The sequence below is a fragment of the Ixodes scapularis genome, unplaced genomic scaffold (assembly GCF_016920785.2).
Source record: "Ixodes scapularis isolate PalLabHiFi unplaced genomic scaffold, ASM1692078v2 PGA_scaffold6__148_contigs__length_123643588, whole genome shotgun sequence".
Taxonomy (NCBI): Eukaryota; Metazoa; Arthropoda; class Arachnida; order Ixodida; family Ixodidae; genus Ixodes; species Ixodes scapularis.
The window spans coordinates 111858658-111886092 of NW_024609881.1; the positions used below are offsets into that span (position 1 = coordinate 111858658).

The 27435-nt window shown below is 46.7% G+C and overlaps 1 protein-coding gene and 1 pseudogene across 1 annotated transcript; one reads left to right on the top strand and one right to left on the bottom strand.

The window, feature by feature from the left end:
* Positions 1-2699: 2699 nt before the first annotated feature.
* Positions 2700-4894, bottom strand: LOC121833013 (annotated as a pseudogene).
* An 839-nt stretch (positions 4895-5733) lies between these two features.
* On the top strand, positions 5734-26427 carry LOC121045830. Its single transcript, XM_040499164.1, has 5 exons — positions 5734-5850; positions 7864-7977; positions 9880-10125; positions 26161-26310; positions 26371-26427. Exons 1-5 carry the CDS (start codon positions 5734-5736, stop codon positions 26425-26427), a joined length of 684 nt encoding a protein of 227 aa, XP_040355098.1.
* Positions 26428-27435: the final 1008 nt, after the last annotated feature.

Below are 27435 nucleotides of genomic sequence, written 5' to 3' on the forward strand. Positions count from 1 at the left end.
GCATCGTTCATCCCCTCAACTTGGAGTCAGAACAAGCTGCCGCGTGCCGCCAACGTTAATCATAGCCACGCGCTGGGATTGGTAAAGTATAGAAAGCGTGCTGAGCTCGAGGCAATGTTAAAGTTCGGCTGTTCTCATCACCGCAGTTGTTGGACGCGAGCTTCTATCCGAGTGTCCGCCGAGGCATTGATTGTTACGAGCCGAAGTCGAGTGCTCACGCAATTCTCGTGTGCAATCCATGAGCCGCGCTTGACTGTCGCCAGGCGGGTGGTTTCAGTCCCACAATTACGTCACCAAGCTATGCGAAAGCAAGACTGAAAGAAATCGTCTCCGTTTGTCCTCGCGATTTCATCGCGACAACGCAGCTTCTGAATCAGTGGCCTTCTGTGCGAGTATACTTGGGCCAGGCTAAGACCAGTGCGCCTATGCAAAGTCATAAACATTCCAACCCGATATCGTTTCATAACGATATCGGGTTGGAATGTTAATGTTTTTTTTTGCGCCAGTGCGTGAAATGGTGCAAAAATAAAAAAAAAATAAAAAATCTGACGTACCTGTTAGTGACCTACTGATTGTATGCACCGTCGGAAGACAACGTAAACAAATATGAGGATTGATTCAGTTCAGACTGTTGTAGTGCTCACTTGTATTATACAACTTGGGAGGCTTCGTTGTGGTAACCAGTTCTTCCATGGAAACAAGGAGCAAGGAAAACGAACAGAGTTCGTGTTCGTGTATCTAAACAGTAGGGCACATTCTAATGCATCATTGGTGTCTTTAAGAAAAACCTTATGGAATAAGTTATTGACGTACTGGGTTTGCTACGCATTACATTCTATTAACGGACCAATATATGTAACGCATTGTGCATAAAATTAAAACATTATTCTACATATTGTCTGCAACGATGTAGCACAACTAATCGTTACAATGATTGTTAAAAAAAGAAATACAACGTCGGTTTTGTTGACGACGTTGTAAGCATCAGCTTCTTATGTTTTTATTTACACTGTGTGTAAGAAAATATGTGTGCATCCGCTTGGATATATGGGCATAAAGACAGATAGAAGTTACTGTTGATCGTCAGGAACTGTGAGGTTCGTGCGCAAGAAGCGATTCAATTAATAATTTGACATTGAAGCAATTATTCGAGTCACTTGCTGCGGCCGGAAGTGATTTCAGGCTTGCCTGACTCGTTGAGTGCATGTTTCGGGTATTTTTCTACTCCCTAGCGATTCTGTACATAGCATGTCGATGCCAATAAAACTGTTCAATAATCCGTCCGAGGAGTCATTGGTCTTACACTGCTAGTCTGGCTACTAGAATTCCTATCTTATCTGAGCGTACTGCATTTGTCACATGTTAATTGGGAAATCCTGGTGACTGGTGAAGGAATAGCTTGAAGACACAACATAAATCATGCCCTCCAAAAATTGCCGGTGTGCGCCGGAATTCTTGGAGGCCACCCACAAAGCTTGCCAATTCTGAACTTTAGAACATCTGCAGCGCTCGAATAAACCCCTTTAAAAAATGTGCGCCATCTGTAGTAGCTACGGCACCACCAACGTTGGGCGCCACTTATTAGAGTCCGCCATTGTTTGGGAACAAACTCTGAGCAAGTATTGGATTCGAGAGCTGGGTCAGCGCTCGGTGAGTACTCGGATCCAATCGCACGTTTCTTGCCCATCGATGGATGGATAGACGGATGATGTTGGGTATGCCCTTTGTAACGCGCGGTAGCTTGCGCCACCTAGCCTGAGAAAATGCTTTCCTCCCCACTGAAATACACAATTTCTTTACCTCCACACCCCTGCAACTATCACCGGGTCGGTGATAGTTTTTTTTTAATGTTTTTATTTACAGTGTGTGCAAGAGAAGATGTGTGCATCCGCTTCGATATATGGGCGTAAAGACAGATAGAAGTTACTCTTGATCGTCAGGAACTATGAGGTCCGAGCTTAAGAAGCGATTCAATTAATGATTTGACATTGAAGCAATTATTCGAGTGACCTGCTGCGACCGGAAGCGATTTCGGGCTTGCTTGTCTCGTTGAGAGCATGTTTCGGGTATTTTTCTACTCCCTAGCGATTCTGTACATAGTATGTTAATGCCAATAAAACTGGCCTTAGTTCGTCATGACGTTGTCCAGTCTTGCGGTCGCTTAGAACACCTAGCTATCCTTTGAATTCGCCGAAATGCGGCGCGAATGTTCAAATATGTCGGGTCTGGGACTGCTTTTGTTGTTAAGGGCGATCTTTGCTTAGTGGTGACTTTGAAGGCCGTGGTTACGGCCCTAATTGCTGGAGGATTTTGGCTTGTTAACATTGAGCTAAGAGTAACACGATAAACATCACAGTTGGTAATCTGATGCATTTTGTTCGTCCGTGGGATGACCGTGATGGGGAGAGGCAAGATGGGCAAGGTGGTCACTTCCCCATCTGTCAGGCTCTGAACTCCACACCATCTGTATTTTGTGTGACACATGCGAAGGTAAGATGGAGGACACTGTCTGTTTTAAGGAGTGGACGAATAAGGATTGGCGATTTGTTGTTGAGGTATCTTAAGCCTAGATCTTTCGTTACATCAATGAGCGCATTTCCCCTTTGCGTGATTGTGTCACTTTACCGGACAGGGTGGTTCGCACTCAAATTCCCGCACACATGATTGACCAAGGGCACATTTTTCTGACCTTTCTCCTTTTATTGAGATCCCAAGGTTGGTAAGGACGTATGTAGCTTGATATCATGTTTGCCCATTTTTATTGTTACGGCTGTATGCTTATCGTAAAAAAGTCTTCAAGTTGATAAGGTCATTTCCTTTTACTTGGGGTTATTCTGAACGAATATAAATGCCCTAGATTTTCCGTCAAGGTGCGGTGTCTTACCGTGATATTATACGCATAGGGATAATCGATGAGGTCTTGGTTGAACATGCGTTCCTTGAAGAGCATGAACATTTGGTTGAAGCTTTAGGAAGCAGCGACGAAGTTCGGCGAGTCGAGGTCGAAGAATATTAATATTCCACTGAATAATCGAGGGTAGAACCTTGATACGGCCTCGCGTGATCGGCGCGTGCAAAGCGGACCCCGCAGCGTTGCTCTGAGGCATCGCTCTGCTGAAAAGCGTTTATGTTTCCGACGATAGCTGGACTGGAGCACCATTCCTTGCAAAATTGTCTTCAACGTGCTTGGTGGCATTTGTGCAATGGCGCTCCGCAGTGCAGAGAAGATGAAGCATATTATGCTATCGGATGTGGCTGATTCCTGCGTTAGCTCCTCTGACACGCGCCGACCGGAAAGTAGATCACTGTTTGCAAGGGATTTGCTACGGTTGATCGAATGCCATTTCATCGAAGCACGTTTTAGAGAATGGGCACGTTTTATCGAAGCACGGTTTAGAGAAAGCAGAGCCTCAGTTTAGAGAAACGCCGTTCATCGAAAAGGAGACGCTTTTTAAAAAAAGGCTTTCCTACTTCTCGCGTGTATCACTGGTGCGCGTGTTAAGCCATGTCCCCTGCTGCGCTCCCGCCGCTTCGCGGCGGCAGTCTGCGACGGCTCATTACAAAAATGTTAACTCACCTGATTTACCCATGCACGCCACTTCGCGGCGGCCGAATTCGCTAAAAGGAGGCTCATCGCCATTTTCTCTAAACTGGGTTCTCTATAAAGGCATTCGATAAACGAGGGTCAATAAAACGGCGTTCGCTAAAACGAGCTTCTCTAAACCGAATGCCTCCGGCTTGCAAGGTTTCCTTTTGGTCTAGTCTGGGTCATTTGCTGTTGGCCATTCTTCGCATCTGACTTTCCTTACTTTTCTTTATCAGTGGATGCAGAACCCTTAGAAGGGATATGCACTGGCCTCGACGTAGCTCTTTTTTACGAGTCTTTCTTAGGTTGTTGTTTTCGTCCTGCTTGCACATGGAAATAATCTGCGTGGGTTGTTCCTTTGTGGAGTGCAGGATATTCATATTGTGCTTCAGTCAGTTCGCGTTGCGTCTCAGCAAGCTTTGGTACGTAAAATATATTTTTTTAAAGCGCTGCCAGGCGTACTTTGCAATTTGCATGAGAAGCAGGATGGTGCACCGAGGCATTTTGCACATTTTGTAGGAAGTGTGCCAGAGCATTCTTTGGTCGAGTGTGGTTCTCCACACCTCTTGCGTTGTTTTCCCCTTGCAGTACTTTGCAACCTGGCTGAGGGCCTGGCAGTTGAAACACCTTGGAGGTGCCTCATTGTACTCGGTTACCTTGTGCCGTGTGAAGCCGAGGTTCAACTTGTCCGGTCGTTCGGTGTTTGGACGTAATGTTAGTACAACCCGGTCGGCTGTTTGTGCAGGATCTCTTGCATTTTCGCATCGCTGGCAGAGCCCACGAGCGGCAATCATTCCGGTTGGTCCCAGGAATTTGTTGAGGTCAATATCGGTGGACTCCCTTTGAGGAGTCCGAAGTTTTAAAGGTGCTTTTGGGCAATGTTGCTTCTACTAAAATCCAACAAAGGGAGTACACTCCGAGAAGTCGATGCACAGTCGGTACTTCTGAGATACCAAGTAGAAGACCTCCACTCGCTGTAAAACGATGTTTCACGATGGGCGCGCCAGCCAGTGTTTCTACTACAGCAGAAAATTTCAGCGGGTTTTGTTGCTGCAACCGCTTGTCCTCCTGCCCGGGCGTTGGAAGGACTGGGACACATGTCGTGCTCTGTCGACGATGTTGCACTAAGGTGAACTCAGCGTCCCCTCCGGCTTCCGCCTCTTCCATTTTTTCGCAGTGGTCGGTCACAACTATGTCCTCATTATCAACGTCTCCCTTACGTCGTTTGGGAGCTTACTTGTGCTCCATTGTAGGGATGGTCAGTTTCGATAATATCCGAGGTTGGGGCTGGGGAATGTCTACAGGCATTGGACCATACCACGTCTACCCCTGCCTCGAAAGGCCAGGTTGACCTGAATGGACGTCTTAAATTATGCGTATTAGAAAATTCAACTAGTTAGATAGGGTTCTATCTCCTCCTACATTTCGCACTGCTCCTAAGTTCTGAAGACCGACTATAATGATTATGATGATAATAATTCTCGGCTATATCTTTGTATAGTGGTTTGGATGCGAGCGCCACCAAGCAGTAACAGTGGCAGTCTCTACTAACGTATGCAATATCTTAACGAGCGTAACCAGCGCGCGAAAAAAATCTTGGAGGCCATGCCTGGGTACGGCTTTAGGTACCCTAACCGCTCATTCACACTGGAAGCGGATCCGCGTTCGCAAAGCGGTTGCGAACGCGGTTGTATAAAGATCCAGTACAATTGCACGCGCACTCGATGACATCAAGTGCGCGTGCAATTGCACTGGATCTTTATACAACCGCGTTCGCAACCGCTTTGCGAACGCGGATCCGCTTCCAGTGTGAATGAACGGTAAGTTCTGCAGCGTGAGCAGTGAGCTGTCGCTCCACGTGCTTCGGCCGCAACCGACTCGCCCAACAACACATCTTGAGTAGAAGAAGAAGACAAAGGGACTCGGTGGGGACCCCTCAGAGGGGAAGCGGAAGCGCACCACGGGGGCGAGACGGCGGCGGTCGAGTTCCATCTTGCCGCAAGGACCGCGCATGGGGCATGTGTGAACCGCCGGTCCAGCAGCGGCCCCTCGCCGACGTCGCGGGCCAGTCCCGGCAGATCTTCAGCGTCCCCCGACGCGGGCGAGTCGTCCGGTCGGCCGGCGTAGTCGTCGGCCGACGCCGGGAGATGGCGTTTCCGGCGCACGTGCGTCGATGTCTCTGCTTCCTCACCGAGATCCTCTTCCTTGCGGGCCTCATCTGGCTCCTGCTGCTTTTTCTCGCCACGCTGCTGGGAGGCTCACAGGTGGGCCAGGGGATTTGTGGCGTCATTTATCGGAGGCCAGCGCGGAGCGTAGATTGGACCATGACCTACAGTTGAACAAGAGTGCTTCGTCATAAGTTGTCTTGGCGCTCGTCTCAACCAGTGAGGACACAAGTCGCAGCTGAATGCTGACACTACACTATACTTGGTCTTATCCTACGATGGACTAAAGGCAAAAGCTACCGACAGCCAGATCCAATCACGAGCCACTTAGAAATTGTGCAGTCTTTCGCTTCGATGCACGTATCGGTGCCCGCGTCTCGGATCACTGATTAGGGGACGGGTGGACAGTGGTTCGAATCGAAGAGCACTGAGTGACTCAATAATTTTACGTCGCAAAGAAAACCACGACTTATAGGCTCTTTGCAGCGTCGAAGTTATAGAAATGATGCGGCACTTTTGAATTCGAGCATTATTCGTCCACCGCTAATCAATGTTAAGCGTGTCATAGTATAGCGTGTAACGGGATTGAACCTGGCACCCGTGGCTTTGGCCTTTAGTCCATCGTGGGATAAGACGAAGTATATAGTGGTCCAAACTGCGTTCCGCGCTGGCCCACGGTAACTGACGTAGAGAAATCCAGCACCACGGCCTTGCTCATAATGTGCAAAACACGACGTCTCAAGCTCAGCTCTGCGACCTATCTAGGAGGTGTTGGAACAAGGATGAGTGGCCTCTAGATTCGATGTTAGCTCGGACATCCGTCGCTTCATCGGCTATGCTGGTGGTTTGTCTGCTGAACAAATTTTTGTTCGAGGTTACTCCTATAGGCCTTTGGTCCTTTTTGGGCTTAGCATACACCACAGTGCTGATACGTCAACGAATAAATTAGTAAAAAAAAAATAACCGTCGGTGCTGTGGAGGCGAACGCAGCACTCGCAGGTACGTTTACGCCATGCTTGCACGCAAACTATATATAACGTGCATGTGACGTCATTCGCGGCCATCCCAGTATTTTATGTGCCGCGAACGTCCGCTTCACCGTGTTAGTTTCACAGCGCAAAAGTTGAAGCTCGAAGGAACCAGTAAGTAGAAATAACCGTCAGTACCCAGCAACGGTGACTCTTGCTAGCTATGTATGGGACAGCTCTGGAGAGTTTACGGTCCCAAGAACACCCTTCTGAAGATAGAGGGCGTCGAGCAACTGCAAAAAAATACGATACCTTTTTCTCTTTTTGTCAGCTTTTTAGTGACCACCTTTAAAATTTCTTACCTGCTCATCTAAAAATACTTCAAAATGGTGGGAAGTCAAGACTATGGTAAGCTTGCAACGCAACAAAAAATATAGCCACTAACTCCGAGAAATTTTATGTGGTTTCAGCACTGCTCATTCTTACATCAAGTTGTGCCATGACCCAAAGGCGCCTGCCACACCTGCGAGGCGTGGCACGCGATTTTAAAAAACCGATAGGAAGAACTCTTAAACGCGTGGTCCTCAGCCCCGGCGATATGGCAATATTGCGTTCCTTCTGCGGCAGTCACTTAGGGTCTGTGGGAAGTGTGAACTGTCTATAAGGGGTCTGGCTGACGGTTACATTGACGCCATATCCGATACAGGCATACATAAAATGATAGGTCATGATGGAAGTCCCAACATCGGTGAGGACACGAATTCAAATCACGGAAAACATCGCGGCAGTGCTTTTCAGTCCTGGACTCGGGGTCAGTCAGCTAGATGGCAGACCAACAAGCGTCAGCATGACAGCGTTTGAACGCTTTTGTTCTGCGTGTCCCGTTTTAGTATCCCCGTCACGAGATATGTTGACGTATCAGCTGCACCCATTGGCTTGTTCGCTCCCCATTATTTCAGTTCGAACTGTCACCTTGGTGGATTGGGGTCGTTGATCAGTGTTTCTGATACAGACGACACGAAAGAGAATACACTTACAGGGACAGAGGTTTTTAGGTATTTCTGACTGAAGAGTTTTCAACATAGGTACCCCTCCAGACCGAGAGTTAGTACACTAAAATATATCTACTGTGTTGTTTCTATAGGGCGCCGCCGAGCGAGCCGGAGGCCTCATCATCGGCATGGCCTTCTTGCTGCCTGCACCGCTTCTCTTCATTTTCGACCTAGGACTCAGACGCTACTCACACGGCTCCAGACAGGTACTGTACGACCGAAGACTGTGGTGCGATGTACCTCAACATATCGAATACGGCACTTCGCATTCAGGCAGACAACGAGGTGTATGCCGTATTTTCCGGATGCATGTTTAAAAGGTGAAACTTTAGCCGGTGCGCACTATCCGCAGGCGCGATATTTACAAGATAATGTTTTTTTCTAGGTCGTCCGCTGTGATAAGACAAGAAAGGTGTTATGAATGACAGAGGATATTAATGTTGATTTGTGTGTAATACAAGATTCTTTGTGAGCTAATACAGCAGGTGTTTGTGAAGCTTATCACAATCATCTTTATTTGGACGCAGTAGGGTTGATGTGTACCGGAAAGTTTGGAAGCCCGTACCAGTTGGCCAAGTGCACCAAAATAAATCATGCAAGAAGGCAATAAATACAAAAATGAATAAGCAAATAAATAGCGCTATTCACAAATATTCTGTAATGCTTTATGATTACGGACAAAGGTGCAGTGCAGTAAGGCGACCATATACAAAAATAATGTACGGCTTAGCGACTATGTATACAAAAATGCTGCGCGACATGGTGACAGATCGTCCTTATTCTTGTGGGTCTTAGCGCAGCAGTCTCTTACGAAGCGTGGAAGGGAACGCAACCGCTGGACAGATGCGCAGAAGGAACTCAGCTTGTCGATGACTCAGGGTGCGTGCCAGAATATGGCACAGGTCGTCGTTTTGCACCCTATAAATCTGGGAGGTCAATGTGCGGGAAGTACCGGAATGATGAAGCGTCAGAAACAGACATGTAACCAGGACTTTGGTTCGGGAAAGGGGGGGGGGGGGGGGGGGGGGGGGACAATGAAGAAATGCTGTATGAGGGGGAGGGGAGAACCCCGCAAAATGGAAGATTTCGAAAAGAAAAAAAAAAAGCCCCCCCCCCCCTTCCCCCCCTGGATACGTGCCTGGTCAGCAAGAGAAGCCGGAAGGGTGCCGTATCATGCTGCAACGACAGGGGCAGCCAGCGGACTGTACGGAGTAGCTCTGAAGTTCGCCTATGGGGCGATGCGCAGGCTGCACGTATCCGGACACTCCGCAATCTTGCCAGGCAATTTTCCAGGTGTGTGAACCAGATTGAAGTACAGTATTGAAGCTGCGGTCGCTCGAGCTCAGCTTATATCATAGGCAGAGCGTCTGCTACGGCACCATGTGTGGCACGTTGTGAGTTGAGCTGCAGCACACGACGTGCACGAGCTATGACCGAATATAAATTTACGCAACGAGCTTGATCCGTTAGTTCACCTTACCTCCCGGGATGTTTGTTTGAGACACCCGTCTTAGTTAAAGCCCCTTGATCAAATTCGCCTCCCCGTTTCTTCCAAGTAGCGGCAACCATTGTTGTGCAAACGCGCGAAACATGTGCCTCGAGCGAGTTCTGCCGTGTGCCGCCATTTGGTTCTAAAGACCGCTCATTAAAGCCCCTCTATTTTGGGAAAATTGGCGCCATTTATTGTTGTGGAAATGCTCGAGACACGCGTGCGCGCCACTTCTGGGAATAACATGGCGTCTGAAATCTAGCTCAGTGCTGCGCTGTGCCGCCATGATCTTCCCAAGGGCTGCACGAGGTACGAACCTTGCATTTTGGCGCATTTGACGCTACTTGCAAGACAAACCCAAACATCAGGGGGCTTTAGTTTTAGTGGCTTTGAGATTTGCTGGCAGCCGGTCGCTGTGCTTGCGATGGCTGCTGGTGCATAGTAGTCCAGGTGTATGCTGCTTTTGTGCTGGTCTGGGGTACATACGTATGATATTTTCATGCGGTATTGGCTCATACCTTGTTCTTTTCCACCCCAACGAACGTAGGCGTTGCTCTGCAGACCACCTGACTCCAATGCCCCAGAATGTTTACCCGAGCTCCCCGCGCGACTCTTGTAGGTCGTACCGGAGACCTCGTCTTGGTCTTCCGGCGTCTTGTGGCCCGCTGCCCGTCGTAGCCGAAGGGCCCCCGACCCGAGCCCTAGGTCCAGTCCCGACGTGCTGCCCGAAGAGCCGGGCGCCTCGGCGATGCCCCAGTGGTGGGCCGAGCGTCCGCCCACGTACGACGAGGCCATGCGCATGCCCAAGCTGGAGGAACTGGGGCCCAGGGTGCACCAGAGCGGCAGGGGACACGTCATCTTCCACGTTGGTCACGACGTCCGATTCTCACGTCTCAAGAGCGATTCACACACTCGCTTCGAGTCCGACCGGGTGCAACTGCAACGGGTTGCTATGGCAACTGCTGCGTCGACTCCAACAAACCTGGTTTTACCCCGTCTTGTTGGAGCCGACGCAGTTGTTGCTATAGCGACCCGTACGCCGCAAGCCGTTGCCGTCGCACTCGGTCGTACTCACGCAAGTGTGTGAATCGCACTTTGCGAGTTCGTATCGTATGCATACCAGCTGTCTATGGGAACGTCAAGGCCCGCTCACACACTTGCAGCCGAGTAGGACCGACTGAGGCAAGACCTGCTTTAAAGCCTCTTGCGACGGCTTACAACTGGATGCGCTGCTACGGAGCTGGTCCTAAGCCGTCGCAAAGGGTGTAAAAATCGGTCTTGACTCAGTTGGTCCTACACGCTTGCAAGTGTGAGAACGGGCCTTTAAGAGCCGTTCACACACTTAAGACCGAGTAGGACGGAGTGAGACAAGACCGGGTTTTTAAACCTGTTGGGACTACGTAGGATCTGCTCCGCGGCAGCGCATCTGGTCCTACGCGGTCGCAAGAGGCTTAAAACAGGTCTTGTTTCAGTCGTTTCTACTCGGTTGCAAGTGTGTCAGCGGGCCTTCAGACTCTAAAGCCGGGATCACACTGTTTATACGCCATACAAAAGGCAGTCTACAGACAGATTCGAACGCAAGTCACTATGAGATGCGTGCTTTGAATGCCGCATGACAATGGGTTCAAAGAGAAACTTAGCACGCAGCATTCGAAACAATGATATTGCGGTGAGACGTGTCTGCCAGCTGTCTTTGCATATCATTTAATTTCATTTAATTTCCTTTCAATTTTATACCTTAAAGGCACTCGACTAGCGAGAGCCTTAGATGAGGGGGGAAATTGATAACATAAATATAGGTCAACTTCAAACCCTTAAAAAAAAAAAAAAAAAAACTTCGGGGTTTTACTGTTGGAAGGCAGTTGAAAAAACTCACCAGAGGATATAAAATGTCAACAGCTTTTCATATGACTTTCTCTAGCTTTCCTGTTTAGTATCTTTCGAATATTGGCCCACTTTTTAATAAAAATGCCGGCAGACTTTCTGTCACCTCCAAGAGGCTTTTTCTGGAGCTTTTCCATTGAAAAGCTACAGCTTTCAATCGAAAAGAGAAAAAAATGCTGACATTCATTCAACAAAGTTTTGGAGGCGTACTACGACTTTCCACTCAGCTCCAAATAATCTACCGCAAAAGAACGTAAAAAAAAAACAAAAAACAGACACGCGGATTACTTTTTATTTTCTTAAATTTTGCATTTTGTTAGGAAATGGTGCCCCTGTGGTATTTGAGCGCGCTACATACATTACACAAATACACATTAGAAACATACACAAACGAAAACATCATAAAGCAGTCAATACCTGAATCATTGTCCTTGCCTCAGAGCCTGATATAGCCTGCATCTTGAGGGTAATTATTTGGTCGGTGACCACCTCAGCACTTACTAAAGTACCAAGTACCCTATCTCCTTCTCGGGAGTCAGTCAGAGGAAAGACAGTGTTAAAAGTTCTTAGACTCTATCTCTTACTAAAAAACATTGGTACAACTAATATTACTTCGGCGCAATCGCTAAAACATAATGAAAAACGGCTCCTAGATTAAATGTCATCACTTTCCTGCATAGTACCACCCAGGACGAAGCGAGTCAAGCCAGTTGCCCCCTTTGAAATATTTATTTTGCATTTCTTTACCAGTTGACTAGTTTAAGAGGGTCAATAAAGTCACTATAGCCACTTACAAAGTGAGAACGGCAGGGCGTGTCTTCCGAACGCCTGGTCTCCAGCACGGGCCCCATGCCTTCCGTCGTGCTCCCTCTCACCTTGTCAGAGACTATTGAGAACCTTAGTGACTTTTGACATTTAGTCAAGATGTACTATGTTCAATACAAAGTCAACAGGAAGTCTGTAGCTTTTGTATTGACACTGGCCACAGAGTGTCAACTGAAAATTTTCAACCCGGGGCAAAAAAAAACGTCTGCAGTTTTTCTCATGATACTGTGAACAAAAAGTCAGCAGAAAAGTCAACGTAAAGTTAATAGAAAGTCAACGTCTTTTCTTTTTGACTCGGGTAGAATGATATCATCAGAAATGTTTTACAACAAAATCAACGAACTTTCTGTTCACCATGTCAACAGGAAGACAGAGTCAAAAGAAAGCAATAGGAGTCAAGAAGAAGTCAACACTTTTTCAATAGAAAGTTTTCGCGTACATACTATTTACATCATACAAACTCCTCATACATCATGTATGATGTGTGAGCAGCGTGACCCGGGCTTAAGAAACCGCGAGTTCGCTGATTCACAGCGTACGTGCAAAGCTAATGACTGATACGCAGATAGCTCACGTGTGACGCCGTTCGCGGCCATGCCGGTATTTCATGCACCGCGAGCGTTCGGTTTGCCGCGTTAGTTCCCCACCGCATAAGTTGTGTAGTACAAATGAACCAGAAAGTAGAACTAACAGTCAGTGTACCCATCAATGGCGACACTCGCAAGCTATGTATACCACTGTAAGAAATCTGTAGCGACTACACTCTCGCGAAATACTTAGGATAGCCAACCACTGCAATCTAAATAGGCAACTCGGCGAAAGACGGGGCTGATAATATGTTAGACCTAAAAAAAAATAGCCGGCGCTGTGGCACTGAATATTATATGTTTGATCGTAATGTTCAGCGGAGCTTCTTTTTTTTTTTTTAATCTAGTGATATTTTTAGCCTCGCTATTCACCGAGCTCCTCTCGTATATTACAGCGATATCTACAAATGACGTGTCAAAACGAAATACCGTAATGGCAAAAAAAAAATATATAAATAAAAAGAGATATCTTTGATATTATGCACTCGCCCTCCCACATAACCGAGGATAGCCGGCTCCTGTTCTCTCTCACCTCCACGAAATTTAATTTAATCCAATTGCCATTTTAAAGTGACCAAGTTTAAAATAAAGACAGATTTACAACAACAAAAAAAATTGAATTGTCCTGTTTGGAGTTTGTAGAGTTGGACGGATGTTTGTTTTTGGCATTAGGTATGATTTACTTCCAAAAAAGCAGATCCGAAACTTTGAGAAATGTTCTGGCATTAAGCAGTACACTATTCAAGTAAAAAAGAACTGACAGTTGTTTCAACTAAAAAAAAAAAAAGTAAAATGAACGTGCTATCTCTTTTGTTTCTTCCCGCAGGTGTGATCAAGTCCAAGACCGGGAACAGTCAAGAAACGAACAGCATCCGAAAATGACTGACTAGATTATTTTAATTATATTTTATAGACACGAGAAAACGAGTTGCAAGCCATTTCACGCGCAATACAAAACGTTTCATTTTGTCATATTTTAAGTTAATTACCTTAGAATCGCTAGGTTATTTATTAACACTTTTTTTATTAGATTATGCTATTGCATCGGAGCCGGCTCGGGGAACGACTTATCATGTTCACGCCCCTTGCCTCGTGATTGGTTGTTCGACTTTCTTATTGGTGAATCGGGCAATCTGATTGGCTGAGGAGATATAATAAGATGTTAGCGACGCCCCACCTTTCTTGGGCTCTGGACATGACTTTCGAAGGAAGCTATATCATATTTCAACACAATTTAAATGAAAACCCGTAGTTTATAAACTAGCGTGCAGGGCCTCGGGCGCTTTTAAAGGCTCCGGCACGTACACTGTCCCACGATGCCCATGAAGCACCACTCATAGATGTTCCTTAAATCGGTGTGGACAATGAGGACGGTCAGTCTCATGTGCGCCAATGATGCTGCAGTATCGATGGCCGAAAGTCGTCCCCTATGCGGAGAGGAAGTCGTCTGCTTCTTGCTGCAGGAGTTTCGAACGACGCTAAGCTCTGATTGGCTCTGATTGAAGGATAATGGGCAGACCTCAAAGCAAGCTGCCTTGAGGTCTACCTTCTATCCTTCATTCGGAACCAATGAAAGCTCGGCGTTGTTCTGACGTCACCACAAACCCCCGAAAAGAAGCAGACGAACTTTCGCTTACCAGAATGGAAAGTTGGGCGAGTTGGTATGAATTCATTTTGAAAAACAGCGCGAATACCACACGGACAAGAAGGAGGAACACACAGGACGAGGCGCTGACTATCAACTGTCTATTCAGAACACATACATAGAAATTCACGCGAGGTCGGCTTCTTCTTTTTTCTCTTCCAGTCATTCGCCATTAAGCACGCAACATATCAAATTAAAACACACGAGTACATTAAAACACACCAGCACAGGTATAAGTCATCGCGTCTTCCTCTTTTCTTCTTTCTTGGATCTTCAATCTTCAATTCTCAGGTCAACCCATGTCCAAAATTTTTTTTTTAGACATCCAAATTGACGTGAAAGAAGATCACGTATGTTGGATGCACCACCCCAGATCCACGAAGAAACTACTAGATTATCGTTCAGCACACTCAAAGCTCGTAAAAAACGGTATTACGTATTCCTGCTTACAGTCAGCGTTGACAAAAACCTGTTTTCATAAGATGAAAGAAAGCTTCTCAGTACAGGTCGCTAGACTCAGAGAATCTAATTATCCCGACTCAATTATTACTTCAGCCTGCGATAAGGTGACTCGGTATATCAAGAATGATTCCAGTAAACTTGAAAAAGAAAAAGCCAAGATAGACAAAAAGAATGTCGCCGTTATACCTTACATCCATCGTCTTTCACACGGGTTAAAGGGAGTCGGTTCGAGGTATGGGGTCAATGTAATTTTTTCAGCGCGTAACAAACTGAGCAGAATTATAAACGTGGTTAACAAGCGTGCTGACAGGAAAAGTAAGCCAGAACTGTTTGGATGTCGCGTCAAGCATGGCATGAAGTTCGTGTCCTGTGCACAGGGGACCGTATATGAAATACCGTTCTCATGCGGTCACTCATATATAGGTCAGACGGGTCGTTGCCTCAACATTCGTCTACGCGAACACCACAGTTCACTAAAAGGTAACGCGTACTCCCATTTAGCTGTCCACTGCCGTGATTGTGGATGTGAGCCAAAATTTAGTGACACAAAAGTGCTGTTTAAACACAAAGATCAGCTACCGAGGGAGCTAGTAGAAGCTCATCATATAGCTAAACGAAAACCCGGGTGCGTGAGCCAACCATCCACTAACCTAGTGGACAGTGAGGTAATTTTTTTGGACATGGGTTGACCTGAGAATTGAAGATTGAAGATCCAAGAAAGAAGAAAAGAGGAAGACGCGATGACTTATACCTGTGCTGGTGTGTTTTAATGTACTCGTGTGTTTTAATTTGATATGTTGCGTGCTTAATGGCGAATGACTGGAAGAGAAAAAAGAAGAAGCCGACCTCGCGTGAATTTCTATGTATGTGTTCTGAATAGACAGTTGATAGTCAGCGCCTCGTCCTGTGTGTTCCTCCTTCTTGTCCGTGTGGTATTCGCGCTGTTTTTCAAAATGAACTTTCGCTTCGCATTCCTTTGCAACTGAGATCAGGTGACCACTGCAGCGTGATATCGATCTCCCTTCTTATTGGTTGAACCGTTTAAAGGAAGACCCATCGCAGTGTCCCTTGTGCAATGCGGTGCAGTGTACATTCAGGGGCCCCTGAAAGTGCAATAATCGTGGGCACTGTACGCCTGTACAGCTGTACAAGCCCACGGTTATCACGAACCAAGGCAATACCACCTTGCTTTTTGGGCGGTGTCGCCTCTGCTCATCGATGTTTCCCGGCTGACAGCTCAAGAGAAACATCTCTATATTCGCAGGTTCTATTCTCGACAGCCCCCCCCCCCCCCCCCCCCCCCTCCTTTCAAATGCACGACATTAGATCTTCAAGAGGGCAGATACAAATACAAAGATACAAGAAGACAGGGAGGATAGAAGTAAAGGTAACAAAGAAGGAACAAAGTGACTTCGAAGAACGAATGAAGAGCCCGACAGGTCCTGTCGATAAACGCCTCCAAGGACCCACTCAAGGGAATTCTGGGGCCGCTTTTCAAGGAGGCTTTTTTGGCTACTCCCGGCAATTAGGGTGTGGGAGGTAATGGCAGGAAGCGTCGATGTTCGATTGGGGTAAAGCTAAATGACCATTCCGTAGCCCACGAATAAAAGACAAAGCAATCGCATTCACTTTGGCGAAGGAGACGCCGGTCGAGGTCCGCTGGACTTCTCGTGTTTTAGTCTGAGATCTTCGGCGAGGAATGGCTGGTATTTTGCCACTGCACATCTTGATCTTCCTGGTTTCAACGTGCCTCGGTATGACTTTTAAATAATTTTCCCGTATGAATGCGGAGGCTTGCAGAATGCTAACCAATTCAATGTAACAATTCGAATAAATATATCAGCGAGGGCCACATTAAGTGACAATGTATGTATATGTAGAAACGGTGTGCCGTGAGGAACAGGTGTTTCCAACACACCTAGAAGAATACAGGGGAAAGTGACAATGTATAGTTTGATGTAACTTACTTATTAGGTAGGTCACTGTAACACATAAGTAAAGCGTAAAACACGTGTGAAAAAAATGCGTTGCATAGCGCCGCCGAGCGATTTATACACAGCAACCAATTAACACTGACGCTATCACGTGGCGGCGCGGCTTTTGCCCCGTGGTAGCTTCAGCGGCGGTTGCTATGGTAACGCCTCTCGCCGGAGCGATGCGCGACGCGGTTTTTAATGACATCTGTTCCACGCTCAAGTTCCTCACTATGAGCGTATTGCTTACGAAAAGCACAGTCCACACGTGCCCAATCACAGTCCAGCCAGCTCTCGCTCGCAATAGACCGATCTCACCAGCTTGTTTGAGTACGCCACCGCTGCCGATCCGCATCGTGGGAGCTGTATCTTTCTGCACGCGCGACAACCCTGCTGGAGGTTTGCGCGAGCAGACCACGAGGCAGCATGAGCTGTTACGTGAACTGGCGTCTACCTCCTACGAACAACACACACAAGTAGCAATGAACGCGCCCTCATACGCTTTTATGAAAATCTGTATAGAAAGTATTCACTGGACGCCATATTTGTGGGTGCTGCTCAGAGCGCATGCTCAGAACAAGCTCACATCAATAGGCTGCTAAGACCGGCAATCTTGATGGTGCGGAACGCACATTGCAAAAGAACTGTGGAAGCTCGCCACCAGCACGCGCTCAACATTCGCGCACACAGCTATGGCCGCCAGTGAATACTCCCTATACTATCACGGTATACATGGGTTGACGTGACGTCATATCCTTCCTCCTTTCTGGTGTCCAAAACCTGCTGTTATACTTCACCTTATGTGCGAGCGAAGGCAAAGCTGGAAGCGCGAGCACGAAAGCTCCGTGCCTTCAGGCTTTGCTCGAGCGCGCGAGCTGGGCAGAAACGCAAAAAGCGCTGGTCTCGCGCTTCTAGCTTTGGCTTCGCTCGCAGATGAAACCAAGTATAATGAAGCTGTGCTGACTCGTTTCCGCTCGCTCGCGACGCTTGTGTACTACTCGTAGAATATGCACAGTAAAGGCTATGCTCGAGGAAGTTCGGCCACCAGAAAGGAGGACCAAATTACGTCAGTGCAACCTATGTATATGTGGCGAATCGATTAGTGTTAATTTAGTGCATATAACGTATGTTGCCGTTTTTATTCGGAAAAAGTTACCGGCATATTTAGTTACGTTGGCAATATTAATATTCGTATCGGTATTACTTTTGTTACTTGCTATATTTTTGCACCATAAAGACCGAGCTTTTGGCGCATGCGTGAGGCCGCCATAACTTTAGTTGAGAGGAAGCAGGCGGCAGTGCACGAGACGGATCGTGCTGTTTCGTGCTCTACACGCGAAGAGCTCTAGCGAGGTATTGTCGCGCGTGTAGAAATACTAAAGTTCCCTCGATCGTCTGCGCCGGCGGTGGCGTAGAGTCAAACTGGCTAGTGAGATCGCTATATTTAAGTGCGAACAGAATATTTTAAATCTAAGTAACGTGGCAAAAAAACAAGTTTTTAATCGATTTCTGATAGCCTAATTGTTTGTGTATGTTGGTTGTTGTTTATTATGGGAGAGACCAACTGACTCAACTATGAAGAATACGGGACCCTTTAGTAAATAAAAATTAGATTCCTAGATCCTGCAGCGCAAGTTTTTTCTCCGCGGGCTACCACGCTACGGGTTTATGGCAGCCGAAGCAGTAGTCGATGTGAGGTCTCTTAGCGGGCAGTTTCACATAATCTCGAAAAGATTGGCGTCATACAGCCAGTGACTAACTTACCATACTCCACCGTGAACTAGACCTTAGACTGTGGTTCCTAGACCTTGGTCTAAGAAGGTTGGCCAGTAACATTAACATTATTGTAAGGCTTCATTTCTGTTACCTCTAGCCTTCCCAATTTTCAGTGAACTCCAATTTGTCTTTCTGGAACGCTGTGGTCTCCCTCGCGACCAACCAATCCTGGATGAGCGTCGTCGTGGTCTGCGAGGACAATGATCATGGTAACAAACCATATCAAAAATCGCGATGGACCTTTTCTTTAAAGCCCCTCGATGTGCTTGCATTTGTCTTCCAAGTAGCGTCAAATGCGCCAGTGAACGAGGTCCGTGTCTCGAGCGGCCCTTGGAAAAAAAATGGCGGCACAGCAGTATGGTTGGCTAAAATCACTGGATCCTGGGAAAGTATAGCGACATTGCCTTCCCTGCTTTCTGCCCAACTTTACTGCGACCCGAACACAAACAGATACTAACATGCGACCAAAACCTCGCAATGCGATTGGCTAATTGGTCTCCATTGCTATGGCAATCGCCATTATGGCCCACTCAAATCTTCACAGCTTCCAGAGGGTCGTTCTAATCCAGTCGCACCAAGATCGCCAGGAGCCTCATCGTACTGAAGGCGTTCCTCGCCAATATAAACGTCTTTGGCACTGTGTATGCAATCCAACTCATCAGTCATGCACACCTCCATTAGTCTCTTATAATTATATTATTCTTCTTGCGTATTTCAAAAGAAAAGATATTTTTTCAATGTTTCCAAGCACCAACACCGCACGTGATGGCAGTACGAACATGAACGCTTGTTTCGCCAGTGTGTGGATAGCGAAATCTCGGTATACAAGAAACGTCTTTATAAAGGTACCCGTCACCAGAGAATTTAGATCGGCTCCCCAAGAGCGGAGAGGTCAGGGAGAAATTGTTCATTTCAAGGGCCAAAAGGGTGACCATAACAAGGAGCTTGGCGCTACTTTGCGACGATCCAGTTACTTTAGGTTGGCTAGAAAGGGAGGTGTCACGATCGCGCTTGCGAATGGGACCCAGTGATTCAGGGTGCGGAGCCGTGGTGGGGTAATAGGAAGGCGGAGAGTCATCGATAAACGGATAGCAGCGCCATCCTGCACTGCAGGGAATAGAAGGTTAAAGAGGTACATCGAGGAGCTTCCCAAGTCCAGATAGCATCACTGCAGCTTGTCTTCATTGCATCGACCTCAATGTGCCGTGCCCAATTTCGTTATAGCTAACAAAGAAATATTCATTGTGCGCACATCACGATGGTCATCAATGGTGCAGACACTGTCTTCTGCTTTAGTGTCCACAGTGCGGCGGAGTGCCGTCGTGGCGCTGCTGCGGGCATATCAATGCTAACGCTGCGTGCTGAACATCCTTGCCATTTTTTCTCGGTGGGCGAAGCAAGCCATCGTCACACTTCCTCCCCTTCTAGCCCATCATAGCAGCACTGAAATAAGCGCGACCCTTGGAAGCGAATGGCGGCGGAGCGGGCCCGCTCGTGGCATGTGTCTTGCGCTAGGGTGCCTACATGTCTGTCTGTCTCAGGGTGAAGACATCCATTGTTACCTTGAATGTGCCAGCGCGTGAGGCTCTCGCGCACTTGGTGCGTGACTTGGGCGGTAAAATGGCGTCTATGCATTAGCCAAAGCTATGCGCTCGTGCTGAGTGACACCGGATTGCGCGCACTTCAAAATGCATAGAAAGAACGATTGGGTGGAAAAATGGCCGAGATGTCACCACTCAAGCAAAAGCGCGCGTGTGTATGAAGGCACTCTATCTTGCGCGTTTCCACAGCACTGTTTGGCGGTAGTTATAAAAACGGTTCTATCTAGGGGATTGACTTTTTTTCTTTTTTTTTTTTTTGTAGTCCCTTAACAAAAATTTACGCAAACACGCGAACAAACGCAAAAGCATTGAGGGGCTTTACCATGCAGGATTGCTTCATACATTAGGCCGCAGTGACACTGCTAATACATCATACTAGAGTCCCTAAATGAGCTACGCTTAGAGTATCGGCACTCTGTTTCCCGACATTGCTGTGAGGGCCGCCATTTTGGTGTTTGTGCAGAGCAGACGCAACTGCCGATCGTCGTGATTCAAAACTGCGACTTCCTCATAATTCGATTCGATGTTTGGAAGCTCATGCTTGGCATTGTCACGAACTGTTGCAGCTTTTATGGAGGACGGAAAAGCGTTTTCTGTCATTTCAGATAAAACTTCAGGTAACTGGCAACCATGATTTTAAGACACAATATGGGCCAGTGTTGCTACCCTGAAGCGTAGCTCATTTAGCCGGCACTACATCATTCAAAACGCAGTCTGTACACATTGCCTAAAGAGGCATGTTTCTTTGTTTGACGTTCTTGTACCGTTGGTCATACAAAAAAAAAAATGTCTGCGAACATGTTCCAAATACGTGCGAAACAGACATCTTCGAGTCGTGTCCGCATACAATTCTATAGGCGTCTGCAGCGACACCATTACTTTTGTACGACGTAGGAGCGGTGTGACTAGGTTAATTAAGCGTGTTGTTTATTCGGCGGTTTTAGACGGGTGCGTAGTATATAGACGCTTTCAGCACGCGCCAGACTGAGCCGCCGTAGCCGACTTTCTCTTGTCTTACCTAGATGCCGAGTTACTGAAGCGGGCTTTGACGAGCCTCCACAAAGGCGTATGTTAGGAAGAAAAACACAGTAACATATAAAATGGCAAGAACCTGTCCTGCTGAGGTGATTATTACGTGGAGCGAACGGAATAACAGCGAACAAAAACTGAAGGTCGGTTATGGCGGCGCCCACGCACAGCTGCCTGAAAGCGTCAATAGATTATGGACTGTCAATATAGTATCGTTATCGTTTTTGCTCTAATGAACAATTACAATGCGGTCCTCTTAAAAAGCCCCTGAACAAAAAATTAAGAACCATCTTGTTGGGACACGCGTTTTCTCTCTCGGGGGTATCGGCTTGGCCCTCACGTTGAGGTGGAGAGAGGGTATGACCATCTCGCTGAGGTAGAAAGAGTGCAAGACCATTCCGTGATGTCATGGACTTTGCGGCCAAAATTTAAAATACATCTCGCGCCGTCAATATTGCTCTAAAATGTTTGTTTTTTTCTCGTAAAATTAATTTCTCGACACGCGTGCCCCAACCAAACTGTCTGAAAAAACATTATTTTTCTTTTCAGTGGTCCTTTAAGTTATGTCTGACTTGGCTCTTGTTCTTTTCCCCTCTGTTCTCAAGCTTCGGCGGTGTCCAGGCTCGCGCAGCTTCTCAATTTGCAGCTTGTTCACGTGTCGGTCTTCAGCAACGCCAGCCTGCTCAGGTGGAGTGCCTTGGGAGTCAGCGGAGGTCTCCTGACGGCCTCCTCATCCGCCTCCCTGAAACGAACCCTGCAAGTACTCAGGGTAACAAACGTTACTTGCTTCCCTTTTGTTCGCGTCCTGGATGGAAAAAAAAAATCTAATTCCAAACAATAAAACGCAGTGGCATAGCCTCCTCTATACTGACACCGTCTATACAGTATAAAGGAGGATATGGCAGGAGGTACAGTGCGCGACACTGTTAGCGCGAACACGACATCGGTGCTTTTTCCTCTTTAACTGGCAGCTAATCTCTCCACAGCCCTCATTTATTTTTATCTCTCTCTTCCCTTTTTACATTGAAACGGTATTGGCACGCACCATGTTTCATTCCTTATTATTGCACCAAATTAGCGATTTTCGCTCCATTACGCATTGTTTCAGCTTAAGTCCAGACGCAGCCGACGCTACGATGTAATGGGATCACTCAAGCAGCGTCAAACGCGTCAGTCCCTAGTGTTTTTTTTTTTTTGTTTTTGTTTTTGTTTTTATGATTGGTTCAGCGATGATAAAACACGAACAGAAACATGAACACTATAATGGTGCGTTTTTGACAATATATTGTTTGATTTTACAATGTCCAGCAGTGTACACTATAATACCACGCAATTTACTTTCTTAGAACTGACGGTACTGAAGAAACCCACAGAAGCCAAGATTGCTTGATCACATGTGTATGTATATGAGACGCGAGTTGGATATGCGCCACACTTTTTGCGCAACATTAACCACGCAAATTTCGTGCCTCTTGTACATTCATATAGGCAGTCGTGTCACTGTTCATTGAAAGTTAACTGTTAAAACAAAATTTGTATTAAAAAAAACAACAAAAAAAAACTATCTTTTTTTTAATTGAGAGGCCCGCAACGTTTGGGCTTGGTAAGAAGTAGTCCTTTAATTTTCTAGATTTCTTTTCCACCCAACCAGGCTTATTCTATTTCCTCTCGGGGTTCAGATTATGATGTCTGCTAACCAGCTCGCCTGTACACTTTCGCCCCTTGCGATTTCGTCAACTATATTTACGCTTTAGGCTTGTAGAAAATCGTAAAGCATGTTACTACCAAGTAGCGATCGCCGTGATTCCTTGTATCGTGTGCTTGTTCATAACGAGAAAAAATACAGGGCCGTTCGAAACACATTTTTGCATACATTGAATTATTGATTTGTTTTGACTTCATATGGGTGACTCATCTGATAATTAACCTTGCGTTAGCATGCTTAAAATCCGATTTTCATTGATAAGCAAGCACGCAAAAAATGCTGGGAACGCAAAAGCAACTAATCGAAAAGGATGATTGTCAAGGGTTTGTTTGAGATTAATATGCAATAAAAACATTTATAGGTGACATATGTTAATTCAATTCGATGCGTAGAGGAAACGATACCCAGAAAACAAGCGCTTCAATTATTGTGTTTAAGCTGCAATACAACAATTTTAAGTTCTTTTTTTTTTTTTTTTTTTACTTTACATGAACTTACAAGTATAAATTTACCTGTAAGTATATCTTATAGACGCTTTGCACGCGCGCCAGATTGAGCCGCCATAGCTGCCCTTCTCTTGTCTTACCGAGATGCCGAGCCACTGAAGCAGGCGTTGACGGGTCTTCACAAGGGCCTATGCTGGGCACAAGAACAGAGTAACATCTAAAATGGCAATAACCTGTCCTGCTGTGGTAATGATGAAGTGAAGCGAACGGAATAAGAGGGAACAAAAACTGAAGGTCAGTTATGGCGGCGCCCATGCACAGCTGCTGTAAAGCGTCTATACTAAAGTGTAAATACTATTCGCGGCGAAAAGTTTGGGTATCGCCACTTGGTGATATTTTTACAACCCAGAGTGAGGATACTTCAACTTACTCTGCTGATGCATGCACGTGCAATGTCAAGCTTCTATGCACTAGAAAATTGCAAAGCATTACCGCGAAAGTAGCACGTGCACTACCCACAGTGAGTAAAAACAGAAGTGCTTCTAGTGGGCTGCTCACCGCGAATACTCGCACACAACAGCACTGACCAAGAAATTTCTTTGTTGCGGTGTAATTTCAAGGATAAAAGCGAGCGCTTTCTTTCGATTTCTCGTCTGCAAAGCTTGATAACGTAGCTCGGAGGTAGCGCCAGTAGGATATGTGTTGGCATGGTCCTCCGAGTCACCATATTTCAATGCGACTATACCCCATTTCATCTTATGATGTACCGCAGGAAAGCGCGAGCTCCTTGCTCTGCGGCACATCTCCGCGGCACGAGCTCTCGTGCATTCAGGGCAGCTGCCAACGCTATTAGCTCGCGCTTCTAGCCTTCGCTGCGGTACAACATAAGGTGAAACGCAGTATAAAATAGGTTAAACCCGAGCATTGTGGGAATATTTGATATGGGCTCGTGATAATTAATAGCTCGACAAGCATTCTGGTAGTGGCTCGTGTACAATCGCTGCAAGGACAAATATAGCCGAACCGTAACGATGTCTGTAACTCAGCGCGTGCTTTGCCAACTCCCTCGTTCCAGATCACGTGGCCGCCTCGTACTTAATATACAACCATAGCTTCCTCTATACTCGCAAAGCCTGGCAATTCGATGACGGAACCATAGAGTGCCCGCGGTCGCAGATTTGGAGCGCGAGGATCTGGTAGCACAGAGCGTTTCTCGGGGAGTCAGGTATTGAGCGCACAGTTTTAGCAGCGGCGAGGACCGGAAACATGGTTTTCAAACTTAACGAGAGAAAAAAAACAGTGGTAGCGCGAGGAACGCGAGCAGCACGAGTGGACATTCCATCGCTCGGGACAGGTGTATTTCGGCGTCTCGCCGCAGCGGGGCGCCCGTTACATGACTCTTGTAAGCTCTTGTGTGCCGCTCTATACCTTTTCACTTTCGGCGGCCGCGTCTCGTGGCGATCTGCCAGGCTTTGTCAGTATAGAGGAGGCCATGGCACAACTCTATCAGAGCTGCTGGCGCGAGCATGACGTTGGGTTTGATCTCGCAGACCATTTGCATGTGTTCTCGCACAAACGAAACCATAAATGAATCCACGTGCTCACACCAGTATCTTTGACAGCGTTGTATACCAACGTTGTTGTATACCGCGTATGGAACGGGGCATAGCTTCAAATTAAAAAAAGAAATAAATAAACGCTGCTTCCTTTTTTTTTGTGATTAATATTGCGCTGGAAGACAAACTAAGGCGTGATTTATAAATTATAAAAAAAAAAATCAGAAATTCCATTAAAAAAAAAAAAAACTGGAACAGGGGGCTGCGACGCTTTGAGTCCCCAAAGCAGCTTAGGGGCATCGCACTGCGTAAGCGAACAAGTTTTATGCGCATGGGCACTGCAAAGCACAAAGCTGTTCAAAAACTCCCGAAGCGTTGGGGCCTTTTATTTTAAAGCTCCCCACGATGAGTGGACTTTGCTGCGCAACGTACAACTTTAAATCCTTGCACCCGGCCCCTCGAAGCCCCTCTCACGTACTGGCCACACATCGCATACTAGCGACGCGGTCATCGCTGTGGACATGATGACAACACAATCATCTGCGAACACGCCTCAAGCGCCCGTTCGAACCATGTCTACTTCACACATACAGTTTGTCCTTTGAAACATAGGCTAGGTGGCGCAAGCTACCATCCGTTACAAAGAATATTGTCATTAACATCCATCCGTACAAACACCCATCCGTGCAAACTCCATCCGTACATCCATCCATACAAACAGCGCATGCGCTACCACAGAAAACTCCCATATGCGCAGTGCGCACCGGAGGGCCCATCGTAACGTATCGGATGGGCAAACAAGGTTCCCTAAAACCCTCTGGCGTCTGCAAACTGTCTTTCGTCTGATGGGTTAGCGGTGTAACTGCGGCCTTAAGCTACGCGGAGCGCAAGTTCGTCTGCTTCTTTTGCAGAGGTTGTGGCGACGCCAGAACGCAGAGCTCCGATTGGCTCTGAAGGGAGGGTAGTGGGTAGACCTCAAGGCAGCTTAATTTAAACTTGCGGCTGCTTACGACCGTGTTTGCCTTTCAAACCTCTTGTGATCTCCTGTACGACGAAATTAACACACTGGCGGCATCTATCAGATAGCCGCGGAACACTTGCAGTTACCGTATATTTCCTGCTTTTTCGCGCACCATTCTTTTTTTTTTTTTAAACAAAATATATTTTGATTTTGTTATAAACAACCATTTCTCGTAGATAGTATACGTATGCATTTGATCTCGCAAATACCGCAAAACAATTCGCTCTAGTGAAATGCAGTTCCAGAGTCGCCTGATAGATGGCGCCAGCGTGTGTTCTCTCCGTCGTAAGAGGTCGCAAAGTACTCGGTCCTAAGCAAACGCAAGTGTGTAAACGAGCATTTTAAGGTTTCTGACAGATATCCTGACTTTCTTTTAATGGTCATTTATAGGTCAATTTCCATACTGGACACAGCCATAAGTGGATTTTGGCCGTTCCCGCCGATGAACACCGCCGGGTGGACTTTGAGGGAGAAGACGGGGAGCAACTCGCGGCCGTTTTCGATAACGAAACCCCTTTACTCGAGGTGTGCGCTGGCCAGGTAAGTCAAAGGCTGCGACGTTCCTTATGCCCTTTAACCGTTAACCTCTTCAAAAAACAGTGTGCGATAGCTAAACACGTGCATCAATATGCTAACCTTCCGGGTCATCAAATGTGATTGTTTGTGTACGGACATGTACCCAGAAAAATAAGACTAATTATTTTTTCTTTAGTCATTCCGTTTTAATGGTTCAGTGTCATCTATCTGAAGCAAGTTGCCTTATTTCCCGGCATGCTATGTAAGCTTTTCAATTTCGTAATTTCTAATAAGTCAAGATATAATTTTCGTTTATGACTCCTTTACACGACTATGAGAAAAACGTGTCTTTAAAAATAATAGATGTCCAGGATATCTAATTTTTGGTTGTAAATGCCCGTGTTTAATTAAATATTAAAGCTTGAAAAATCTATAACCTTTTTTTTTCAAAACGAACATGAATATCACTTCTTTGCTCTAATAATATATATGTGTGTGTGTGTGTGTGTGTGTGTGTGCGTGCGTGCGTGCGTGCGTGCGTGCTTGTGTGCGTGCGTGCGTGCGTGCGTGTGTGCGTGCGTGTGCGCGTGCGCGCGCGCGTGTGTGTGTGTGTGTGTGTGTGTGTGTAAACGGAGAGAAAAGGAAGTGATTATTGAATTTACTGAATTAGGGTCACGGAAAGAGAAAAGGCCCGCCCCTGGTCCAATTTTTCACCAGCTTTCATTCCTTCTCTCTTTTTCCGACTTCAATAAATTCAACAAATTTAATAATCACCCTCTCCCTTCTTCGTTCACATTATTACTACGGCTGCACTTGTCAATCTCCCTCACCCCCATTATATATACGGTACGGCCTGTCCCCATGGGAAGACGGGACCTCTCCAAAATTGGCAAGCTGAAATGACGCGCCCCGTCACTGCCGCAACTCGGAGATAGTGCAAGTCTTAACGGCTGGTTTAAGGACAATGTATCGGGCACTGGGTGCCTGCAGTTGACACATGCATGCCACTTCTATACTCCGCGATAATATACTGTTGCGCGGCAAGGAACCGTACGACCATAGATATCTCCCTGGCTCTGTTTCCGATGCAGAATAATCAAAGCGCTTCCAAAGGACTGGATCGCGCGAGCAACTTGATGCTCTACTCTC